Consider the following 23,528-nt stretch of genomic DNA (forward strand, 5'->3'; position numbering starts at 1 on the left):
TAATCTTGTGGCTAAAGTTAGTAGTCTGGTCCCCAGGCAAGAAGGAGGTTTGTTTTGGGAAAGATCTGTTATCATCTTTGTTTTAAACTCTAAACTCTAAACTAAGTTCCTCCCAAAGTTGGTTCAGCTTACACCCAGGAATGAACAGGACAGCTTGGAGATTAGAGGCAAGATGGAATCATTTAAGTTGGACCTCTTTCTCTGTCTCTGTTATAATCTTGCAAAGGCGGTTTCACCTTGACACGCTCCCTCCTGTCAAACAAACGGGCAGAGCTGCTTATTCCTTTTATATGCTCAACCCAGAAAGCAGGCACATAAGCCTCACCGGGAGAACTTGGAGCAAAGTCCAGACACTTGCCTGATATAATTCATCTGCAGAAGGTTCCAGACATTGGTATTTTTTTTTATTTTAAAGCAATCAGGTGATTCAATTGAATAGCTGGAGTGAGTAACCTCTGTATGAAGGCATTCTAAAATATTAGCATTAAAATATTTAACTGTTAAAAAACTGCATGACTTTTTTTTTTCTGAAAGATTTCTGCATACTGTCTAATTTAATTCTCACATTAATTATCAGAGATTTTGCAGTGGCAGAAACAGGCTCAGAGAGGTTAAGAATATGCTAGTAAGTAGAAGGGGTGAGGGGTTACACGTAATCAGTGTGACTTGAAAGCTCAGAATTTTAATTACTATTGTAGATGCTAGCTTGATTTTCTTAGCTTTTTACTGGGCTCAGAACTCCTTGAAGGGGAAGACTATGTCTTTTTATATCTCTATTTCCAATGCTCAGCATTATGTCCCATGTTAGTTGGAAACAAATGAATACTGAATATTCTTTAAGAACGTGAGGGTTCTTTAACAGAGAGATGAGTCTCAGCCCTGAGTTCTGGGTCTTCAATGTTATTTATTCTTCTGTGTCTGGCTCATGCAAATTTTTCTTCTCCCAACGTCCTTCTTATTCTATCCATTGATTTCGATTTCATACTTAACTTCTATTTTACCTGTGAAGTTTTCCAGGCTAATTATGTCTGAAATGGTGTTTCTTCCTGAACTCCCATGGTATATATGTATTATTTGACTTAGAACTGAATCTGTACCATTCTTTTGTATGTGGAAAGGCTGTATACTTTGATTTTGATCTGTAAGATAATTGGAATAAGATTGTAAATATCACCAGAATCTTCTCTTCTGAATTTCTTAAAATACCCAATGTGGCCCCTGGTATAGAGTACTTATGAATTGATTTCTGTTTATCTGTTAACTTTATTCTGTTAAATAAATTTAATAATTTAGATACAATAGGGGGTGGTGCCCAAGATGGCCAAATAGGAACAGCTCCAGCCTCCAGTTCCCAGTGTGAGCAACACAGAAGATGGGTGATTTCTGCATTTTCAACTGAGGTACCGGGTTCATCTCACTGGGGTGTGTCAGACAGTTGATGCTGGTCCACGGGTGCAGCCCAACCAGCGAGAGCTGAAGCAGGGTGAGGCATTGCCTCACCTGGGAAGCGCAAGGGGGAAGGGAATCCTTTCCCTAGCCAAGGGAAATTGAGACACACAACACCTGGAAAATCAGGTAACCCCCATCCTAATACTGAGCTTTACCAAGGGTCTTAGCAAACGGCACACCAGGAGATTATATCCCACACCTGGTCTGGAGGGTCCCATGCCCATGGAGCCTCCCTCATTGCTAGCACAACAGTCTGAGATCTAACTGCAAGGCAGCAGTGAGGCTGGGGGAGGGGCGCCCGCCATTGCTGAGGCTTAAGTAGATAAACAAAGCTGCCAGGAAGCTTGAAATGGGTGGAGCCCACTGCAGCTCAAGGAGGTCTGCCTGCCTCTGTAGACTCTGGGGACAGGGCATAGCTAAACAAAAAGCAGCAGAAACCTCTGCAGATGAAAAAGTCCCTGTCCGATAGCTTTGAAGAGAGCAGTGGTTCTCCCAGCATGGAAGTTGAGATCTGAGAACGGACAGACTGCCTGCTCAAGTGGGTCTCTGACCCCTGAGTAGCCTAACTGGGAGACATCCCCCACTAGGTGCAGACTGACACATCACACCTCACACAGCTGGGTACACCCTGAGATGAAGCTTCCAGAGCAAGAATCAGACAGCAACACTCGCTGTTCAGCAATATTCTATCTTCTGCAGCCTCCGCTGCTGATACCCAGGCAAACAGAGTCTGGAGTGGTCCTCAAGCAAACTCCAACAGACCTGCAGCTGAGGATCCTGACTGTTAGAAGGAAAACTAACAAACAGAAAGGACACCCACACCAAAACCCCATCAGTATGTCGCCATCATCAAAGACCAAAGGCAGATAAAACCACAAAGATGGAGAAAAAGCAGTGCAGAAAAGCTGGAAATTCAAAAAATCAGAACGCATCTCCCCCTCCAAAAGAACGCAGCTCATCACCAGCAATGGAACAAAGTTGGATGGAGAATGACTTTGACGAGTTGAGAGAAGAAGGGAGACTTGGCCAAGGCCAAGAGGTTCTATATGCCTGGATATGAGGCCTAGGTACCTCTGAGAAGTTGGACACCATGGCTTGACCATGGCCTTTTCAAGTTGGCCAGGGAGCCTGCCACTGGAAGAAGATTGAGTTAAAAAACCAAGTTTCCCCCTAGATCTGGACCAACATTAAGCTATGGTATGGTTGACAGAATATCAATCTTTTTTTTTTTTTTTTTTTTGAAATGGAGTCTTACTCTGTCATCCAGGCTGGAGTGCAGAGGCATGAACTTGGCTCACTGCAACCTCCACCTCTCAGTTTCAAGCGATTTTCCCTGCTTCAGTCTCCTGGGTAGCTGGGATTACAGGCACCTGCCACCATGCCCGGCTAATTTTTATATTTTTAGTAGAGACGGGGTGTTGCCATGTTGGCCAGGATGATCTTGAACTCCTAACCTCAGGTGATTCACCCGCCTCGGCCTCCCAAAGTGCTGGGATTATAGGCGTGAGCCACCACACCTGGCCAAATATCAATATTCTTTAGTATGGGTGTATAGACTTAATAAGGGAAGATATGTGTTCTCATATTCTGACACCTCTAATGAATTCCATAGTACATACAGCAAAAAAGAAATAAAAAAAGCATTGTTAGAATGTGGGCTATAGATTTGACTTAGTGAAATGGTCCAAGTCTTGCTTGGCCACCAGACCACCTCTGGGGAACCCATAGATGATGGGTGGGAATGAAAGGAGGGCTCTGAGATCTTCTTCTCCCAAAATGAAATCTAATTTAAATAGATAGTTTCTGTCAGCTATTTTTGACAACTGGGTTAACTACTATTCTAATTTTCCCTTCTCAAATAGTAGTTTTCTTTGACTCTTGTTCTAAAAAAAAAAATGCATATGAAATTTTAAATTAGCTGCTCAGCTAGCCAGTTTCTGGAAGAGAATTATCTGCAATTTGCACGTTGGCCTGATCCCTCCTTCTATCTGGGTCAGAAGTTTGAGGGTGAGGAGTCTGAGTCCTGGTGGAATATCTTTTAACAAGCTGTTTTGTTGTGTTTTACGGTCCTCAGTATGACTTCTGGATATATTATATTTCTAGCACTGTCAGTGCTAAGTGGGTTCCCTGCTTCAGCCTGGGGATCAGAGTGGGGGCAAGGGGTGATGTGAGGTGTAGAGTGGGTGATTCAGGCACAGCTTAACAACCAGGGCCATTGTATCTGCTGGTCTCTTCTTGCACATCACAAGTCTTCTTTGCAGACATAAACCACTTCAGAGAGGGCACTCTCCTGCCTCTCAAACCAAAGCTTGGATTGAATGTTGATGCATCAGAAAGAAGTATCTGGTTGGCTATGTTTACGCTATCCCATGGTGAGGTCTCTCTCCCGCAAAGCTAGGCACGAAACAACTTCTCTGCTTTGGGGTTTCAGAAGGAATAACTCATCTCCCAGCGCCTGGGTATGAATATAAGTCTATATTTAGAGTAGATATCTGGGAATTTAGGTGACAGGAATTAGGCATGGATGTTACCTCTTAGTGATCTTTCAGAAACACAAATCTAATCATCTGACTTCTGTGCTTAAAGATCGATGGTTCCCCACTGTACAGTGAATAAAATGCATACTCCTTAAATGACAGCCAAAGTTTTTTAAAAATAAGCTTTCAGTCAAACTTAAAGCTTCTTCCATTGGTCAGTTTTCAAACCCTATGTCCCAGTCTACCAAACCATAGGCCATTTCCAGCAGACAACAGTTTATTTTTATCAAAATCCCTTTGTCCTTTTCGGTGGAAATGAACAAGCTAGTTCTAAAATTTATATAGAAATGTAAAGGGTCAAGAATAGCAGTCAGTCTTGAGAATGAAGCTCTTGGAGGACTTACGCCGCTAGATAATCAAGACTCATTGTAAATGCACAGTATCTAAAACAGAGTGGACAGATCAATGGAATAAATTCAACAGTTAGAAACAGACGAATACACATTGGGGTGCCTGAATTCTGGCACAGGTACATGACAATGAACTTGAGAAAAGTAGTCTTTTCAAGAAAAGGTATTGGGTCAATTGAATGTCCATGTGAAAACTACAGAGGACATTGTGCCTAATTTAGCAACAATTTTCATATGGATTGTAGATTGTGAAAGGTAACAGCTTCTAGAAGCAAACATAGGAGAATATCTTCTTTACTTTGTAGTAGGCGAAAATGTCCTTAAATAGGGCATAAAAACCACTATCATTGAAAATTAGACTATATTAAAATCCAGAACTTTCATTCATCCAAATCAAACTTCAAAAGAGTAAAAATTGAAGCCATGGAGTGTGAAAGACTGCAATATATGCAGTCATGTACTACATAACAAAGTTTCAACGAATGATAGACCACTTATAATGGTGGTGCCATAAGATTCTAGTACTATTTTTTTTTCATTTCCAACCCACATTTTCTTATCATCTTTAATTTATTGAATACAAGCAAGAAAATTATTTCCTTAATAAGTGAGAATTATTCTGCAAGTATTAAATGTTACTTTTGGAGAAGTATTATAATTATTTTATCATTAGTTTTATCGTTACTTTTAAAATTTTATTTTATTTTATTTCAATAGTTTTTGGGGAACAGGTGCTTTTTGGTTACGTGAATAAGTTATTTAGTGGTGATTTCTGAGATTTTTGATGCACTTGTCACTGGAGCAGTGTCACTGTACCCAATATAGCCCTTTATCCTCACTCCTTCCTACCCTTTCCCCGAGTCCCCGAAGTCCATTACGTCATTCTCATGCCTTTGCATGCTCATAGCTTAGCTCCCACTTATAAGTGAGAACATAGGATGTTTTGTTTTCCATTCCTGAGTTAATTCACTTAGAATAATGGCCTCCAGATCCACTCAGGTTGCTGCAAATGCCATTATTTCATTCCATTTTATGGCTGAGTAGTATTCGATGGTATATATATGCTACATTTTCTTTATCCACTTGTTGGTTGATGAGCATTTAGGTTGGTTCCATATTTTTGCAATTGTGAATTGTGCTGCTATAAACATATGCATGCAGGTGTCTTTTTCATATAATGACTTCTTTTCCTTTGGGTAGATACCCAGTGGTGGGATTGCTGGATTGAATGCTATTTCCACTTTTAATTCTTTAAGGAATCTCCATACTGTTTTTGAAAGTGGTTGTACTAGTTTATATTCCCACCAGCATGTAAAAGACTTCCCTTTTCATCACATTCACACCAACATCTATTATTCTTTGATTTTTAAATTAGCGCCATTCTTGTAGGAGTAAGGTGGTATCTCATTGTGGTTTAATTTGCATTTCCCTGATAATTAGTGATGTTGAGCATTTTTTCATGTTTGTTGACTGTTTGTATAGCATCTTTTAAGTAAACAGACAACCCACAGAATGGGAGAAAATATTTGCAAACCATGCATCTGACAAAGGATTAATATCCAGAATCTACAAAGAACTCAAACAAATCAGCAAGAAAAAACAAATCATCTCATCAAAAAGTGGGCAAAGGACATGAATAGACAATTCTAGTACCACATTTTTGCTGTACATTTTCTCTGTTTAGATATATAAATACCATTGTGTTGCAGCTGCCTACAGTATTCAATATGGAAATATGCTGTACAGTTTTGTAGCCTGGGAGTAATAGGCTATACCATATAGCCCAGGTATGAAGTGGGCTATACTATCTAGGTTTGTATAAGTACAGTCTGTGATGTTCACACAATAATGAAATCACTTAACATATTTCTCAGAACATGCCCCTTGTTACGTGATGCATGACTGTGTATCCAATGAAAGATTTATATCCAGAAAATAGAAAGAACTACAAGTCAATGGAACATAATGTACAACTCAATAAAAAGCAAGTAAAAAGTTTATATAAACACTTTATAAAAGAGAAAACTCGAATGCTATTAAGTATATGATAAGGTGTTCAGCACGATTACTATCAGAAAATGCAAGTTATACTCATAGTAAGATGTCACTACATACCATTAAGATAGCTAAAATTGTTATAAACTGAAAATATAAAATATATACATATATATATTTTTTGAGACAGGGTTTCACTCTGTTGCCCAGGCTGGAGTACGGTGGCATCGATCATACCTCACGGCAGACTCAAACTCCTGGGCTCAAGTGATTCTTTTGCCTCAGTCTCCTGAGTAACTGGGACTATAGGTGTGCACCACCATGCCAGGCTAATTTTTTGTTTTTTATCTGTAGAGGTGACAGTGGGGATCAGAGTCTTACAATATTTCCTAGCCTGGTCTCAAACTCCTGGCCTACAGCGACTATCCCACCTCAGTCCCCCGCAAAGTTTTGGGATTACAGGCATGAGCCATCGTGCCCAGCCTAATATCATATATCGATCAGGAAGAGTAGCACGGGAACTTTCTCACACACTATTGGAAGGAGGGTAAACTGGTAAAGTCACTTCAGAAAACCATTTGGTATTATTTGCCAAACAATTCAATTTCTAGATAAATACTTAAGACAAATGCATGCATATGTGTACCAGAAGATGTTACACACTAGCATTATGATCGCCTAAGACTGGAGGTGACCCAAATGTCTATCTATTGATAACAAAATGCGTGAATAAATTGTGACATGTTCACACAAAATATGAAGGCCCTTGAATGCCATCGGAAGGGACTAGACTTTAATCGTTAGGTAGTAGGACACCATTCAAAGCTTTTGAGCAGAAGGACAAGATAAAAACTGTGTGTCAGGAATTTACATCTGGTAATGCTATGTAGAGAGGAAATTTTTACATATTGGGACATGGATTTTTCTTTTCAAAAAGCCCTTGCAAATAACTTTTTTCAATGGGCAATCTAAAGTTATGCAGTGTTTTTTTTTTTTTTCTTAGCGTAAAGTGTTTTCATGTTGAGACGTTTCCACTTCAGAAAATTGTACCTAACAACGCAGAGTATGCTCTGAATTTCACCTTATCAAACTCTTGTTTCTTGCAAAGAATTTTCCTGCTCAAACATCAAGAGCAAATTACCAAAAAAAGTAGACTATCAGTGGATTTAGCTACCTATACTTTCAACTATAGACTTCATGGTGGGTATTTTTCTTCTCTGTATGGTTTGATTAGAATTCTAGCCTAAGAAGTCACAGTTGTCAAGGTTTAGAGACATTTTGGTTACAAACATAGAAATAATTTGGCTAGGCACGGTGGCTCATGTCTGTAATACCAGCACTTTGGGAGGCTGAGGCAGGCAGATCACCTGAGGTCGGGAGTTCGAGATCAGCCTGACCAACATGGAGAAACCCTGTCTCTACTAAAAATGCAAAAAAATTAGCTGGGCATGGTGGTGCATGCCTGTAATTCCAGCTACTCGGGAGGCTGAGGCATGAGAATCGCTTGAACCTGGAGGCTGAGGTTGTGGTGAGCCAAGATCGTGCCATTGCACTCCAGCCTGGGCAACAAGAGCAAAACTCTGTCAAAAAAAAAAAAAAAAAAAAGACATAATTCATGAAGAGAGAAAGCTCACTTCTTTATTTTGAAGTATTTATTTAGTATCAAAGTTGTCTCTGATTCTTAGGCTATTTACCTACATTGCAACATTTACTTGGGGAATATTCTTTTAAAATGGGTCAGTTATGTGAGAATGAGAAAGACAAGAGAAAATCTAGATTTGTATCATTTTTAGGTTTTATTTATCACATATAATTACACGTTACATATTACATGCAGGAAACTCACAATACAGCCTAATATGTTTATGTATGCTGGTACATCAAGAATAATACAATGCAAACATTTATATATTTTACATACAACTATCTTAAACAGTCAAATAGGAGTAATGTAAAAATAATTTAGTGAATTGTTCACTCTTTGATATACTAGTTGACATTTTGATCTGCACATGAGACCATTATGATTTAGCAGGTAGTTCTTTTGAAAGCTACATCTGATCATCCTGTCCTACCTGGAAATGTGCATAAAATGTGAAATAATATCTTTGTCTCTACTGTAAATTAAAATTTTTATTTTTCAATAGTAAACAGACATGATGATGGAACTAACATACTAATGAAGAGGAAGAAAAAAAAAAACCCAAAAACTTAAAAGAAAAACTCCCAGACCTTCAAAAGGAAAACAATGTTGTGTTTTTCTTTTAAAACATTCCTTTTTGTGCATTATCACAACAAACAATATATGTATTTGTCTCTATTTTCCCGGCAGGGTCATATAGGTGAAATACAGGTGCCTAGGCAAATATTTTTGAAAAGCAGATGTAGGGAAAGAGCTTAAATACACACACAGAAAACACGTCATGCTCACTGTCACAACTGTGGATTTCATACCATGTTTTGAAAGGTGATTGTGTTTTTATTTACTTGGATACACAATCCGTCAAACAGAAACTATTCTAGACTTTTTTATTTTAATACGACCAGTTGACATTTCTATGTCCTGTTTAGGTATCTGGACTACTGTAAATTAAAATGTCACCCTGGCATAGAAGCTGAATCCACGTGCAGAGCAGCAGGGGTCTAGCTTTTATTTCACCCCCAACACTGTCAAGGAAATGAATTAATTCTGCCCTCCCTCAGACTCAGGAATACAAGCAGCTAGAAAGAGGACAATGGGTGGAAGAGTTGATTGCTTATGTTAGGTTTGACTTAAAGCTATAGAATAAAGAAGGAACAATTCAGTTGCCATTCCTATTCCTGGAGAGAAAAAATAATTTGTGGGCAGGAGTCTGTTTAAAATGTCTGAATTGAATCAACCATGAGAGGATCTCATTTACTCAGATTCTTTACAATATTTTGATTTTTTTCCCCACAGAAACATTATAGGTATCTTTTAAAACCAAGGGTTATTAGTTACCTGAATTTCAAATGCAATTTAAAACATGGAGGACATCTTTTATTTTATAGTGGAAATTATATTTGGGTAGGAAAAAATGTGTCATTAATGTTATAAAAAAATGACAAATGACAGAGCACCTAATGTTTAGACTTACTTTTTTTTTATTTTTTAACTTTTCTATGTGCTATGTTTGACAGAGTAGTTTTTCAATTTTTTAAAAATAAATCTGCCCTTGCAGGATTTCTTTTTTTCATATAACATAATAAAATGAAAACAATAAGATCACTCATTGTTTTACATGTTCAGAATTGGTTATTTAAGTATGTAAAAGTTCAGGAAATGTATTGCCAGGGGAAGGATGACTTAGTGAAAACTGGCATTTTTTCTTTAATTCCCATTTAAAGTAATGGAAATGTATATGCCAATATAAATTCCTATTTATATTGGTATATATATTCCCTTTATATATTCTATTTATATTGGTAGATACATTTTCATGGAATGGCAAATATACTTTCATATAATGGTACTAAAATGCCATTATATGGATATACAATTAGTATACAAAGGGAATATATATATTAGTATTTCTAACTTAATTCCTATTAAATTAATGGGGATTTATAGGCCAATATTCATATAGGTATGTCTAACACTGAAATTTTTATGGTAGGAGTATTGAATTATAAATGGTAGCATTGAATTTTATGGATTCAAGATTTATGAAAATTTAAACATTTCCGGTCAGGCGCAATGGCTCATGCCTGTAATCCCAACACTTTGGGAGGCAGAGGCAGGCGGATCATGAGGTCAGGCGATCGAGACCATCCTGGCTAACATGGTGAAACCCCGTTTCTACAAAAATACAAAAAATTAGCTGGGTGTGGTGGCAAGTGCCTGTAGTCCCAGCCACTCGGGAGGCTGAGGCAAGAGAATGGCATGAACCTGGAAGGCGGAGATTGCAGGGAGCGGAGATCGAGCACTGCACTCCAGCCTGGGCAACAGAGCGAGACTCCGTCTCAAAGGAAAATTTAAACATTTCCATGAAACCGATGGTTGGGTAGAGATAAAATAATTTAAATTTCAAATTAAGATTTAGACAGAGTAAGTATAATTGAAAGCAAATTATAATTTTCAAGTTTACTTCCAGAGTACAAATGTAAATAACAAGAGTGCAAGTAAATTATTGATGCTGGACTTTCAAATAAGGAGGTAAGCTTTTGGTAAATTGTATTTTAGTATTGATTGCATTTTATTTTGATTACAGCTATCATATAATTCCCGCGGGTCCATTTCACTGTGTTGTGTGTGTGTGTGAGCGCATGCGTGTGTGTATGTGTGTGTGCATGTGTGTGTGTGCTGGGGGGGTGTTGGTGGCAAAGTACACTTAAAATGCAAAGTGCCTGACTGGTAAGAGAAACTTCAACCAAACCAGCCATTTAAAAACATCACAGGAGTCTTCAAAAGCTTGAGAGGCTGCAGAGCAATCCCCAACAGTCTGGGAGCTCATCAGACCTTGAACTAAAGAAATATGTTTCAAGAATAGATATAGAACTATTTTGCAAATGAATGTAGACGTTCTTATGAGAACTAAAATACACATCTGAAATTATTATTGACATTTTAGTTTTTCCATTACGATTTTTTGTAACAGTGCTCACTAAAACTCAATTATGTGGAAGTCTCCAATCATATATGAGGCTGACATGAGGTTCCTATACTTCAAAATATTAACAAAACACAGATACAAGTTAAAACTCCTATTCTCTTTTGACACAATGGAGCCAAACTGACTTATGTTTACAGATCCAATTTAACATTAATTTCCTATTTTTTTTACAAAGATCTCTGTCCACTATGCAAAAACAGAGCTAGAAGGAACAATTCTAGTTTTTAAATTTATGTCAGAAACAGCATAGCTATTATCTGGCAGTTCCCATTTATCAGAGCCTCAGCTCTGCATGAGGTATAAGGTAGCCTTTTTCCTCAATGATGTCTTTATTTGCTCAGTCTCCAGCTGTCTCTGTGGTAAACCAGCTAGTTCGAGAACAACCAGCATGATTGCTTCAACTGTCTTCAGGATCAATAAGAAAACAGTCACCAAACTGATCTCTCAATTTCCTACTGTGAGTTTCAACCTTACTCTGAGAAAAACAAGACTTAAAAGAGGTGCGCGTATTTTAATATGCACGTGCACATTCATGCGGCAACCTACATCCTGGCACAAGGATCCTCAAGGGACTGTCCTAGTTCTTAGCCTTCACTGGAATTTTGCTGTGGTGAACATTGCTTCAAATAAATGGTCCTTCAGCCATTATTAGGAATTGTACTAAATAATTTGGTGTATAGATTTGGTTATGATAAGATTTAGTTAGAAAGAAGGAGTTCATTATAAAGGTGAAAAAGGAATCCCGTAGTCAGAATTAACTCCATTCTCATTTTATTCTTTTAATACATGGGTAAAGTTTATTAAGAAAACACACAAATCGCTGGGCAGCTCTTCAGGTAAACATCAGTTTTTCTTATTATTATTTTCCCCCAGTCCATGCGGAAGTTAAATGATTGATTTACAGGTAGCAAGGGGATCCTGAGAACACTTGCCAGATTACTATTTGTAATACTGAATTTATAAATCCTGGAAATGCTCTGTTATTTGAACCTAATTTATACAGATGCAGTAGCTTGCATGGAAAATACTCTGCTGGGAAGTAGGCCTATTGGTTTTCTCTGGTCCCTTGAGAAATAAGGGCCATGAATTTCCATAAAGCAAATGAGTTTTCAGTTAATACAGCAGTGATCAGTTACAGCTGCCCACTGAGACAGAGCACTGGGTGAGCCTGGGGGCAGACAGGAACAAATTGTATTACAGTCAAAGAGAATTACAAGAAGCCCTTGTTATTTTCCTGTTTTCTAAATGGACCCCCGCAGAGGCAGGAACAGGCATTAGGAATCAGGTTTGCCACCTGCAGAGATGCAGGAGAACAAGAATCAACCCATGGATTTCTTGTGCTAGTCAGGATATTGGAGATTGAATTCTGATTGGTTCTAAGTCAAAATGATGGAGAGAAGAGAGTTGTTATTTAGTGAAAGCGAGGGGTGGGGAGGGTTGTAGCTGGCCCACTGCAATGTCAAGTCATGAGCACAGACACATGTCAATTGGTGGTGTGGACCTCCTAATCTAGTCTGGTAGTTCTCATCCTGAGTGTGTATCTGTGTAATGACAAACATTTCAGGGACAAGTAAAAAGTTTTAAATACAACAACAAACAAATAAGCAACAGCAACAAAAAATGCAAACAAAAAAACAAACAAAACCTCCCCCCAAACCCCTAAACCCTTACAGGGTAGGCAAGTAGGGGATAGGTGTTTCTGAAAACACCTAACTGGCCATTTTATTCAAATTCACTTTATAAATGAAACCTCATCTTTTGGACGTCTCTGGCGGAATCCTTAGATGATCATGGCCACTGATTTCAAAGCATGACATCTCAGAACACAGCAAAGAGAAGCCACAGGTATCACTATGGTAGGAAACGTGTAGAATTTAATACTGCATCTCAAGGTTGCATTGTGCGATGGAAACTTTGGGCACATAGCATGGCATGTGGCACTCTTTTTTTTTTTTTCGAGACAGCGTCATTCTGTTGACCAGCCTGGAGTGCAATGCCGCAATCTCGGCTCACTGCAACTTCCTCCTCCCCAGTTCAAGCAATTCTCCTGCCTCAGCCTCCTGACTAGCTGGGATTACAGGTGTGCACCACCACGCTTGGCTAATTTTGTATTTTTAGTAGAGATGGGGTTTTACCATATTGGCCAGGATGGTCTTGATCTCCTAACCTTGTAACACAAGTTCTGCCCTCCTCAGCCTTCCAGAAGTGCTGGAATTACAGGCGTGATCCACCACACCCAGTCGGCACTTTTTTATTTGGGGAAAGTAAGAAGTCTAATATGTCACCAGCAGGACCCACATGTTTACCTCTGCTGGGAGAACCTTTGAGACTTTACTGAAGGCTGTACACCTGTCACTGAGCCTTCTTATCACAGAGCAGTGAACAACCTTGGTAGCCAAATCTACCCTGAAGATGAAAAGAGTCACCAGCTGATTCTAGGCTTGGTTGTTTCGGTGTCACAGCAGTGTAGGGTGGTGACATTGCCACCACAACCAGATACAGACTATGAAAAGCACTTCTGCAACCCAGAAACCCAGTTCCTAAGGGAACCAGGGAAGGAGAGCCTATAAGCCATTTGAATTTTGCAAATATTGGGTAGTGTTGGGACACTTCTGCCCTTCTTGAAATGGGGGAAAATAATTGTTATTCTCCTTCCCAGAACTTCTTTGTCTTTGTCCTCTTGGACAGTGAAATCACAACCATTATGTCATGCAAATGTAATCTCCTCTCCCTTCTCTCTGGTCTTGTTAATTAAAGCAGTTTTGCTGTGCTTAAATTAATGAAACTCACTCATGTTGTTCAGTGAATATGGCTATGTTCAATTTTACCCAGACTCTTAGGAAATCAGTTGTCTCCTTTATTTCCTCTTTTTTCTCTTCTCCTACATCTTCTGTGGTTTACATCACTTCTCTCATTTCCATTTGGTATTTTGTAACCTTGTGTATTTATTTAAACAGTTCTAGCCTCATTGGACAATGCAAACTTAAATAAAACATTTATACATTTGAAGCAAAAGAGCGTTTAAGTTTAAGAGACTTGAAAGCAAGTGGGATGTGATAGCCTGCTTTCAACTTTTAGGTCCTTTCAAAAATCAGATTGCAAAGGAAGTTGTAGGTAATATTGGAAACCACCTTTCTCTGGAAAGTTTTTGTTGCTAAACGTTCCTGTTATGGTGCTTGTGACAATATGAAGATGAATTTTCTCCACTGTCTCAAAGGGCCTCTCTGCTCTCTCTTTAAAACCTAAAATAAATGCTTATTTTTCCTAATGAGTATTCTTATGCTAAGAATGTAATCCTTTTAGTTGGAACTTAAGCAATGAAACTCCGAATCTAAACCTGTGTAATGAAAGAGGTTTATTGCTTAAGAGGTTTAGGTTTTATGTACACAATTGTGGGGCAGGTAGAAAACTATATTTGATTCATGAAATAGCTTTGGATGACAATAAATCATTGAGATGTATGATAGAGGCAAATTCAGGTGCCATTGAAATTGTCAGTAGCCCCCTACATGGGATATAATTAATATGACTGTTCTTTCAAAATCAAAAATGAAGACACATCATCTGAAAAATATGAATATATCTACTCTTACCCTGAAACATTTTGGGTTGCTCTGGTTAATACTGGGCAATTTTTACACTAACAAAAAACTGGTATAGTTTTGTGTTGCTCCCACAGGACAGAAGTTTTCCTGAAACACGGAGCTGTAAGACTGTCTAATGTAGCTGCTTGTGCTTGGCTGTGGCCTTTGGTAGGTCCTGTACCTGGTCTGAGAGATTCTACAGAAACTTTGCAACTTTGAATTGATTGCTACTTGCTCTACAAAACATCTGAGTGCTTTTAGAGATAATTTCTTTGGATAAAAGGTAGTGAGGTGAACTACTTTCTCTAAGTAGCAGCAAGGTGTGTTGGCAAATCATTCCAATGGTAGAATGGTTAATAGGATTAAGCTTTCATCTTTTTTCCTTGCCCTCTATTATATTTCAACTTGATTCTTATCTTGCTCTTCCCAAATAAACAATAAACTTTCTGCATTGTCTGAGACCCAGTAGTATGTTCTAGGAGCATATTAATGTATTGCAAAAAAGTTTTACTTTAGTTTCAAGCATATGAAGTACTTTTGGATGCAAATGGATTAAAGACTTACTGTTTTTTGAGTCTGAGACAAAAAGGAAGGTCTCATCCCTTGTGTCATAGGAGATCAGAGGATTGTTTTCCGTAGGTATGCGATTCCTAGGAATTAATGTCTAGAGCTCTAACATCCCACTCCATACCTGTGGAAAACAACTTCTGTAATTTTTTAAAGTTGAAGTGCGATTTCAAGTGCAGGTTTCAATGAAGTTCTCAGTACAAGGTAACAGGAAATGCAAAGTGAGTTGAAAAAGTATAGTATTACATTTGCATAAAATGCATGATGGGAAAAACCCCTAGAAAATTGATCTTTCTCTGAATATCTGCCTAGGGTCTAGAATAATCTTTTCATATATTTGAGTCAGAAGATGCTTTCAAAAATTGATAAATTTAATTTTAATGATTTCTGAGCTCTTAAAATTCCTTTAAAAATGTATACACTGCATTTATTCAATATTGTATGGAAAGTACCCTGTTACAAAAGTACCTTTAGTCCACTGTCAATCTACTTTTCCTCCTTTAAAATCTCCATGTCAATGGCCCTTATATTTGTAATTCAAGTGTCAGAGGTGTTTGAACCAGAGCGACTCCATCTTGAATAGGGGCTGGGTAAAATAAGGCTGAGACCTCCTGGGCTGCATTCACAGGAGGTTGGGCATTCTAAGCCACAGGAAGACACAGGAGGTTGGCACAAGGTACAGGTCACAAAGACCTTACTGATAAAAGGATGTGGTAAAGAAGCCGGCCAAACCCCACCAAAACCAAGACAGCAATGAAAGTTGCCTCTGATTGTCCTCACTGCTCATTATACGCTAATTATATTGCATTAGCATGCTAAAAAAACATTCCCACCAGTACCATGACAGTTTACAAATGCCATGGCAATGTCTGGAAGTTGCCCTATATGGTCTTAAAAGAGGAAGAAACCTCAGTTCTGGGAATTGCCCACTCCTTTCCCAGAAAACTCATGAACAATCCACCCCTTGTTTAGCGTGTAATCAAGAAATAACCACAAAAATAGCCAACCAGCAGCCCTTGGCACTACACTGCCTACAGAGTAGCCATTCTTTATTCCTTTACTTTCCTAATAAACTTGCTTTTGAGGGAGAAAAAAAGGACAAATCAGTTAGGTAGACAGCTAAGACTAGTCCTTGGAGAAGCAGCCTGCCTGAAAAATCATAGCTACAGGCAAAAATGGAGCAGCCTGGGGAAAACTCAGACTGTAACTGCTGCACTCTTAGAAAGTAAGGCCCAGCACAAAAGCCTTTTGTTCAGTGTGTGATTAGTGGGCTCCCAGGAAAAAGTTTCCTGCTTTTTTCTGCTCTGTGGGAACTTCCACAGGGAGGAAAAGGGGCTTACTTAAAACAAACCCACAGTTATACAACAAGAGAAGCTATGCTTTGTGCTTGCCTAGAGACATCCCGTAGCTGCACAGATAGAGGCAGTTATACAGACAGCTTTTCAGATAAGAGAAGTTACTCAAATAGCTACAGCGATGAGAGGAGTTTCTTACGAAAGCTTTTGGATTCAGCTGTAAAAACAGCAACCCACTTGGGCTCCCGTCTCTGCTAGAGAGAGCTTTTCTCTTCTGCTTATTAAACTTTTGCTCCAACCTCACCCTTTGTGTCCATGCTCCTTAATTTTCTTGGTTGTGAGACAGTGAGCTCAGATAACACCTTTGACAACAAGACCATTGATCCTGACCTGTTTCACTTTCACTTTACTCTATGGACTCCCCTGAATTCTTTCTTGCATGAGGTCCAAGAATCTTCTTTTGGAGTTTCTATCAGATCCCTTTCCAGTAACAGAAGTGCTTAGGACACAATAATATGGTTTGCATTAAATTGAACTTGACTCATCTGTCTACTGTTTTAAGAATGGTACTCAATATGGGTAGTATTGCATAACAAAAGGTTGAACATTTGCCACACAATGCAGCTCACAAAGCTATCTACATTTGGTTTTGCTTCTGGAGCAGTTTGTAATGTACACAATTCCTTGTACTTTTTATATTTTGATGACAGTGAAGAACATTGACTATGAGTTGAAATTATTTGTAATTAAATGGATTAAATGGCTCTTAAATGGATGTCCCAGAGTTGGACTCTTTAATTGACTTTTGCCTTAGACTCTACTTGCAGTGGTCTTAAATGCAGTCTGCACGCCCTGTTCTGTGACTATGGATCCTGAACCATACCAAACTGGGGGAAACACAGTGGTTAGAGTTGTAGTGGCCCAGGCATTTATGAACTTTTATGTTCTCATTCTTCTCCTGAGCCCAAGCAATAGGCCAGTGAGTAAAGAATTATGTTGAGAATCCAGGCAAGAATCTTGATATTTCTACAATGACAGTAGGGATTCCTTGAGAAACCAATTTTCTGTTGGTGGATATTTCTATGAAGAGGATAATATTTCTTCCAGCAGCAGTTTTTTTGGTTCTGATTGACCTCAAGAATTGTACAACCACAACTTAGGTGTGTGTGGCCAGTTGAGGAGCTGAGAAACTTAAGCTACCATGTCCTATTCTTAGGTTGCTTTGGCTAGAACCCTCTAGAATTTGTAAAAACACAACTGATAGTATCAGCTTCTGCAGTATTCATGGCATAAGCTGGAGAAAAATTTCTAGTGCCATCTTATCTTGGTGATTGCCAGTAGATGGAGAATATGTCCATATAAAACTGATTATCTTTATTATATGAGAGATGCAGTATGCATCTTATCATTTCCACATATTTAGATAAAACATTTAATTGAAGCATTACCAAAAATATCTTGTTTTTAGCTTTTAAACATATAAATAGACTTAAGTAAAGACTTTGAATGGTTTGGGGACTTTCTGTTAAATGTAGTCAGAATCTTTGCAGAGGTATTTTCTTTGTATCTTAGCTACATTTCATATCTATGTTTCTGAATTTCAACTTTTGCCTGGATCCTGAGATGTAAAGGGCATGCTGTGATAATGTGGGAAACAGAATTTGCTAGCATCTTTTGGATAATATTAAATGAGCTAAGTGAGACTTTTTCGATAATAAAATTTGCAAGTGAATGGATATCAGTTTTATCAACATAGTCATATTATTGAAGGAAATGAATGCTCTCTTACCTACTCATAGCTGTGCCTTAGAAGAGTTTATTTTAAAACTGCAACTGTCTATTTCAATGTTGAGAAGTGCCTCAAATGGCCAGATTAGGAGTTCTCCTTCTGACAGCCCCGTTGGGATTCTATCACAGAAGGCTTCCCTTAAGGGGCTTCCTCCCTTCTCAAGGAGATTTCTCTCAGGGTTTAGTGCCAAAGATGAGCAGAGATTGTTCCCAGTGAATTCCCCAAGTTTCCCTTGTTGTTGTTTTGGTGCTGATAGTTTTCATTTATAATTTTCACTGCACATAGGAAGCATTGGCTGCCTGGTAGGCCAAACTTTTTGTATGTATTATGTCACTTAATCTTGACCACAATTCAGTAAGGTTGCTATTATCATCCACGGTTTTAAGAGAAGACTGAAGCTAGGAGAGCTTAAATATGTTGCTCAAAACCATAAAGTCGAAAAATTTCAAAGTGTATTCAGACGTTGGTTTGCATGACCTTGAAGCTCAAATTTTAGCTTCTTCGCTATACTCTTTTATTCACCATCATCAAGCTGTTAAAGTGGGTCTACAATGTTACAGCTAGAGGCTTAAAACAGAAGTATGATCAAATCCCCTTCTGAGGACAGATAGCGCCTTCCTATGGGGACATTAGTAGCAGGGTCCTAGGGATTCATAATTGCCCCAGCCAAGTCTCTTTCCTCTTCTTCCCTTTCTAATGATTGGCAAGGAAAGACGGATGAAGGAGCAAAATAACAGTGGAGACTGAAAGAGAAAATACCACTAACTGCTTGGGACAGAATAAGCTAGAAATTCCACAGCAAGTGATCAGGTGAAGAAGCAAAGCTTCTGCCCCATATCTATAGTCTGCATTTCTGGGATACCAACCCAGAAAGAAATCACATCCTTAGGCAAGGGTAAAATTAGAGGGAAGAAAAAAGCAGAATATTCCATTTTCTTTATCTTCAGATTTTATCAGAAACCTTAGACCATCTAGTTGAGTCGGGGTTGTTATGTCTCTACTTGCCTTGGAATTGCAAGGTGGTTCTAGCAAATTTACATTAAAAAATGGTTTTGAATGAAAAATGTTGACAATGCACTTATTTATTATTTACTTTAGAATGTCTTATTTTAAAAATAACCCCCTTTATTGTGTATTCTGTGTAGAGTCTCAAAGATGACATGGAAGAAACTTGTTCACACGCATGACATTTGTGGAAAAAGATAGATCAGGTCCTACTTGAAGGGAAAGTTGCTCCAACAACTTGCCAGATAATTCGTATTAGGAGCTGGTATTAAGCAGAAACAATGTTTGTGGAAAAACAGCCTGATGAGCAAAAGCAATACTATGTCATCCCTTGAGAGAAACCATCATAGCCCATGAAAAGCATGAATTTTCCTCCTCTGTTATTTACATACAAATATTACGTTGTACTCTGTTTGAATTATCCATTTTACTTATGGAAGCTCTAGTAGTGTATATATGTAAATATATACAAACTAGTACACTTTTTTTTAACATTCTAAATCTTTTTAAGGTCCTAGTTTTAGCTACTTTTGTCAGAAAATATAAAAAATTAAACATAATATCTGTCTATTATGGAACATAATATTTGAGAAATGGAGATTATTACAAGCAAACGGGAAACTTCATCAGAAGGAAACATTAGAACACTTATTTTGGCTTTTGTTTTTTCCCATCTACTGGATAGATGGGTTGAGTCCACATAACTATAGCCAATAGATCTGAGACTAAATTCAGTTATTCTGATCCCGACAGCTGTTTTCTAGAAACATTGCTTTTGGATATCTGGCACATATTTGTGCCTTGTCAGATCGATGAAGAAATACAAATTTTACAATGGAGTCTTCCAGCAGATTGTAGACTCAGGAATACTCAGAAGTCAGCAGCCTAGTTTTTCACTTGTATCTTCATAGATAACTACAAGGGGTATTTGACTAGTTTAATCAATGCTGACAAAAGTTCAAAATGGAGAGCTTCTTGGCATGGGCCATCTGACTTGGCTGTCTACCTAGATCAAGTAAAATGGGTGATTGCCAAATCTCTACTGTGTTTCACAACAAAGAAAATCAGTCAAAGAGGAGAATTGTCTTAGAGAAACTATTTAGAAGATTGACACTTTACAAAGGAAATCTTGACATTTAGCAGAGATCAAAAAGACCAAAATATTGGTGGTAACATTATATAAACACAATCTTCAGGAAAATATTTTTGGGCCATTGTTAATATTTCACATCCAAGTAGCTACACAGGATTGAAAAATAGATGACACACTTTTTTTATATGGTCATTTGAGTCTGTCTTGAGATTATGTTTATTGGATCTATTATTTAAAAGAAGTTGAAACTGTTCTGGCAATCAACAAAAACATCTGCCATTTTATTACACTGATTCAAAAGGCATAAGGATTCTGAGCTGAGTTAAAAAAAGAAAATAATATGTGGGGAGCATGCGGTATGGAGAAATCAGTGAGAAATAAAGAGTACATTTTAATGCTTGACTTCCTGCATGGATGAAGTGATGAGCTCATTGACTATTACCTTTTGTGAACACTTAAATAGGAGCAAGAAAATTGCACATTTAAAACTGGGGAACAAACCACTGAAAGCCTAAGAATGAAAACTCCCCTATGATGACTCTTTGGAAGTATTTGCAGTGCATAAGAATCAACCTTTCTACAGCTGACACATGACTGTGGTTTAGATTACCTTTCATGCTGATCTCTTCCCTTGCAGTTACGGAGCTAGATGAAAGAGATGTTATTTTTTCAAACAATACAAAACCAAGAAATGGAAGTGAAAATGATGCCTTAGCCAGATGCTAATTTTAAGGTAAACGTTAAAGATCTAAAATAGAATAATGGATCCATTGCCTTGCAAAGCACTAGAAAGACTCGGACCTTCCGTTCAAGGTGCTTTGATCAGAGGTAGCATTTACTTTATGTGCTTCTATGGTGAACTTAACAAAAGATGGTTTTTCTTTGATGAGGTCGTAAATATTTGCTTGAACACAAAATATTACAGACAGAAGGGTCACCTTTTATGATGACTTTAATTCACATACCACAGTGGGTTTTGGTTCCATTGGCTGTCTTGCACAAACCGGACTCCTCAGTGTGGTATACTCCTTTCCTTCCAAATGCTCCACTTACTTTGGCTGTCCCTCTAATGTGCAGAGCAGAGTGGCCAGAGAGGAAAGAGGTTGGATGACCTAAAAGCAGGCACTTTCTTAGAGAATTAGAGCCTCCTACACATTCTTGAAGCAACCTGCTTCCACATACATGGTGACTTCTAAGCTTGGTGAAGGTCGGAATGGCATGAGATCCTGTTAGGGCAATGGAGCAGTTTCTGCTTCCAGATTTTCTAGCTGAAAGGAGAGAAAGAGCAAAGACAGTGAACATTTCAGATGTGGTTGCAGCACACATTTATTGAGCATCTTCTGCCCATAGGAACTATACTGAAGACCTTCTCGTATACTTTCACCTGCAAGTTTCAGTTTCTTTTAAATGTCAAGACATTAATCAATCTCTTCAGACATTTTGAATAATCTTCTGGCTCATTATGAATATGCTCTTCATTTGTGTATACTACTGAAAACAACTGTATAGTCATTGTAGAGATATTATTGATACCTTCTTTGAAAAAATACCTTCTAATCGAAACTCTTTCTCCCCCTTCGTTACCCTCTTCCTCCCTCTTTAGCCTCAAATCATTTATGACTTGATCAACATTTTGAAAGAAAAGCAATGCTTTTTTCAGTACTTCTGATCTTCTTTATTTCCAGATAAAGATATTTTTATTTTTACCCAATTCTCAAAATTAATGATTTTTTTTATCCTGTAACTGATTTGAATTACACCCCACCTGATCGCCACTGTAAACCTGGCATATGTGTTGAACAGTAACAAAATTTGCTCAGACACATGGAAATGTGGCCTGGTATTTTCAGGTAACGAAAGAGGACTGTGGAAATATAACAAGTTGTGTAATTAACAAATAATTTTTGCTATCATTCATTATAATATTGCTGAGGAGAAAAGCAGATGTTTGTATAATAAGTGTAAAAGGGTAAAAGATCATTTTTTTAAAATTTTATTTTGGTAAATTTGCTTTATCCATGTGCTTTACCATCTGCTTTATCTCTCTTTCTCTCTCTCTCTCTTTCTCTTTCTCTCTCTCTCTGTTTCTCTCTCTCTCACACACACACACCATCTTTTTAAACCATTTGTTGCTTTACCCTTAAATATTTCAGTACATGTTTTCTAATAATAAAGAATAGGTCAGGTCATTCTCATTTTAGGGAGAGGCAGTCCATCATGGCCAGAAGTGTCCCTGCACACCCTGGCTGACCCTGAGAAATGGTAAGTTCTAACTGTCCTTTGACTCTGATCGTTTCTGTAGCTGGTCACACAGGCAATTAAGTAGGCACAGGTGATCACAGCACTGACCACAATGTGGCTGCTTGCTCCTAGGGGAGGTTGGTTTATGGCTCCCCCAGGTGCTGAGACTTAAGCTCTGGGTTCCTCAACTGTGAGATGACCCACTGTGTGTGTACTGCCATCTGGTCCCATCGTATTGCCTTGTGGGATTTGGGAGTAGGGAAACTGGCACTATTACGCTAAAGCTTCTGCTGTTTGCTGTGCTGTGAGTAGTCAATTGTCTGAGTCTTTTGTCTAATTTTGGCACCTATAGAGTGGCAAAGCAAGCTACTTGCTTGCTTAGTCATCTCCTTTGGAATCCTGTTACTTCTTGCCGTCTTCTAAGGGGTTGAGATTCTTCCCAAAGTGGCACAAAGTGCAGGGTGCCAAGACAGACGACAACTTTTTGGAAGAATAAAAAGGCAAGAACTCATAAGCTGGGTTCAGGGACATTTGTGAGCTCCCTGGGTCTGGTAGCAAATATTCTAGCCCAAATGGTGCAGAAGGTGGGCAGCGAGTGGTCCACCTCTGTCCTATCTGTTGATGAACAACAGTTGAGCCAATAGATGGAGGCTGAAAAGTGAGGGATCAAATCCAACAAGCTGCCCTGGTTTCTGTTTGCTCTCCTATAGGGTAAAGGACCGAGAGAACATTCCGGGCCCCATTAGGGAGGAAAGCACAACTGTGTCAAGTTGTAAGTTACAATTGTATACACCTGAAGGGCAATGTATTCCCACAGAGAGTACCAAGATGCAGATCCATGGGGAGAGAGAAAGGAAAGAAGTCCAGGGGTGCTTTGATCGGCAGACAGAGGGGCTGTTCGACACTTGGCTGCTGCACTGGTGTAATCAAGGAGTAAGAAAGTTATGTCTTAGAGCATGCAGAACTGAGGCTGTCTCATGTGGGACCCTGTA

At 38.5% G+C, this 23,528-nt stretch overlaps 1 protein-coding gene across 1 annotated transcript in view; it reads right to left on the minus strand.

Annotated features, from left to right (window-relative positions):
• Positions 1-9,473: 9,473 nt before the first annotated feature.
• Positions 9,474-23,528, minus strand: part of OPRM1 (opioid receptor mu 1) — a 90,739-nt gene continuing 76,684 nt past the window's right edge. The window contains exon 3 of the mRNA XM_038001127.2: positions 9,474-21,563. Within this exon, the coding sequence (XP_037857055.1) occupies positions 21,525-21,563 (39 nt within the window). The 3' untranslated portion in view covers positions 9,474-21,524. The remainder of the gene's footprint in view (positions 21,564-23,528) is intronic.

The sequence above is a fragment of the Chlorocebus sabaeus genome, chromosome 13 (assembly GCF_047675955.1).
Source record: "Chlorocebus sabaeus isolate Y175 chromosome 13, mChlSab1.0.hap1, whole genome shotgun sequence".
In the NCBI taxonomy this organism is placed as follows: domain Eukaryota; kingdom Metazoa; phylum Chordata; class Mammalia; order Primates; family Cercopithecidae; genus Chlorocebus; species Chlorocebus sabaeus.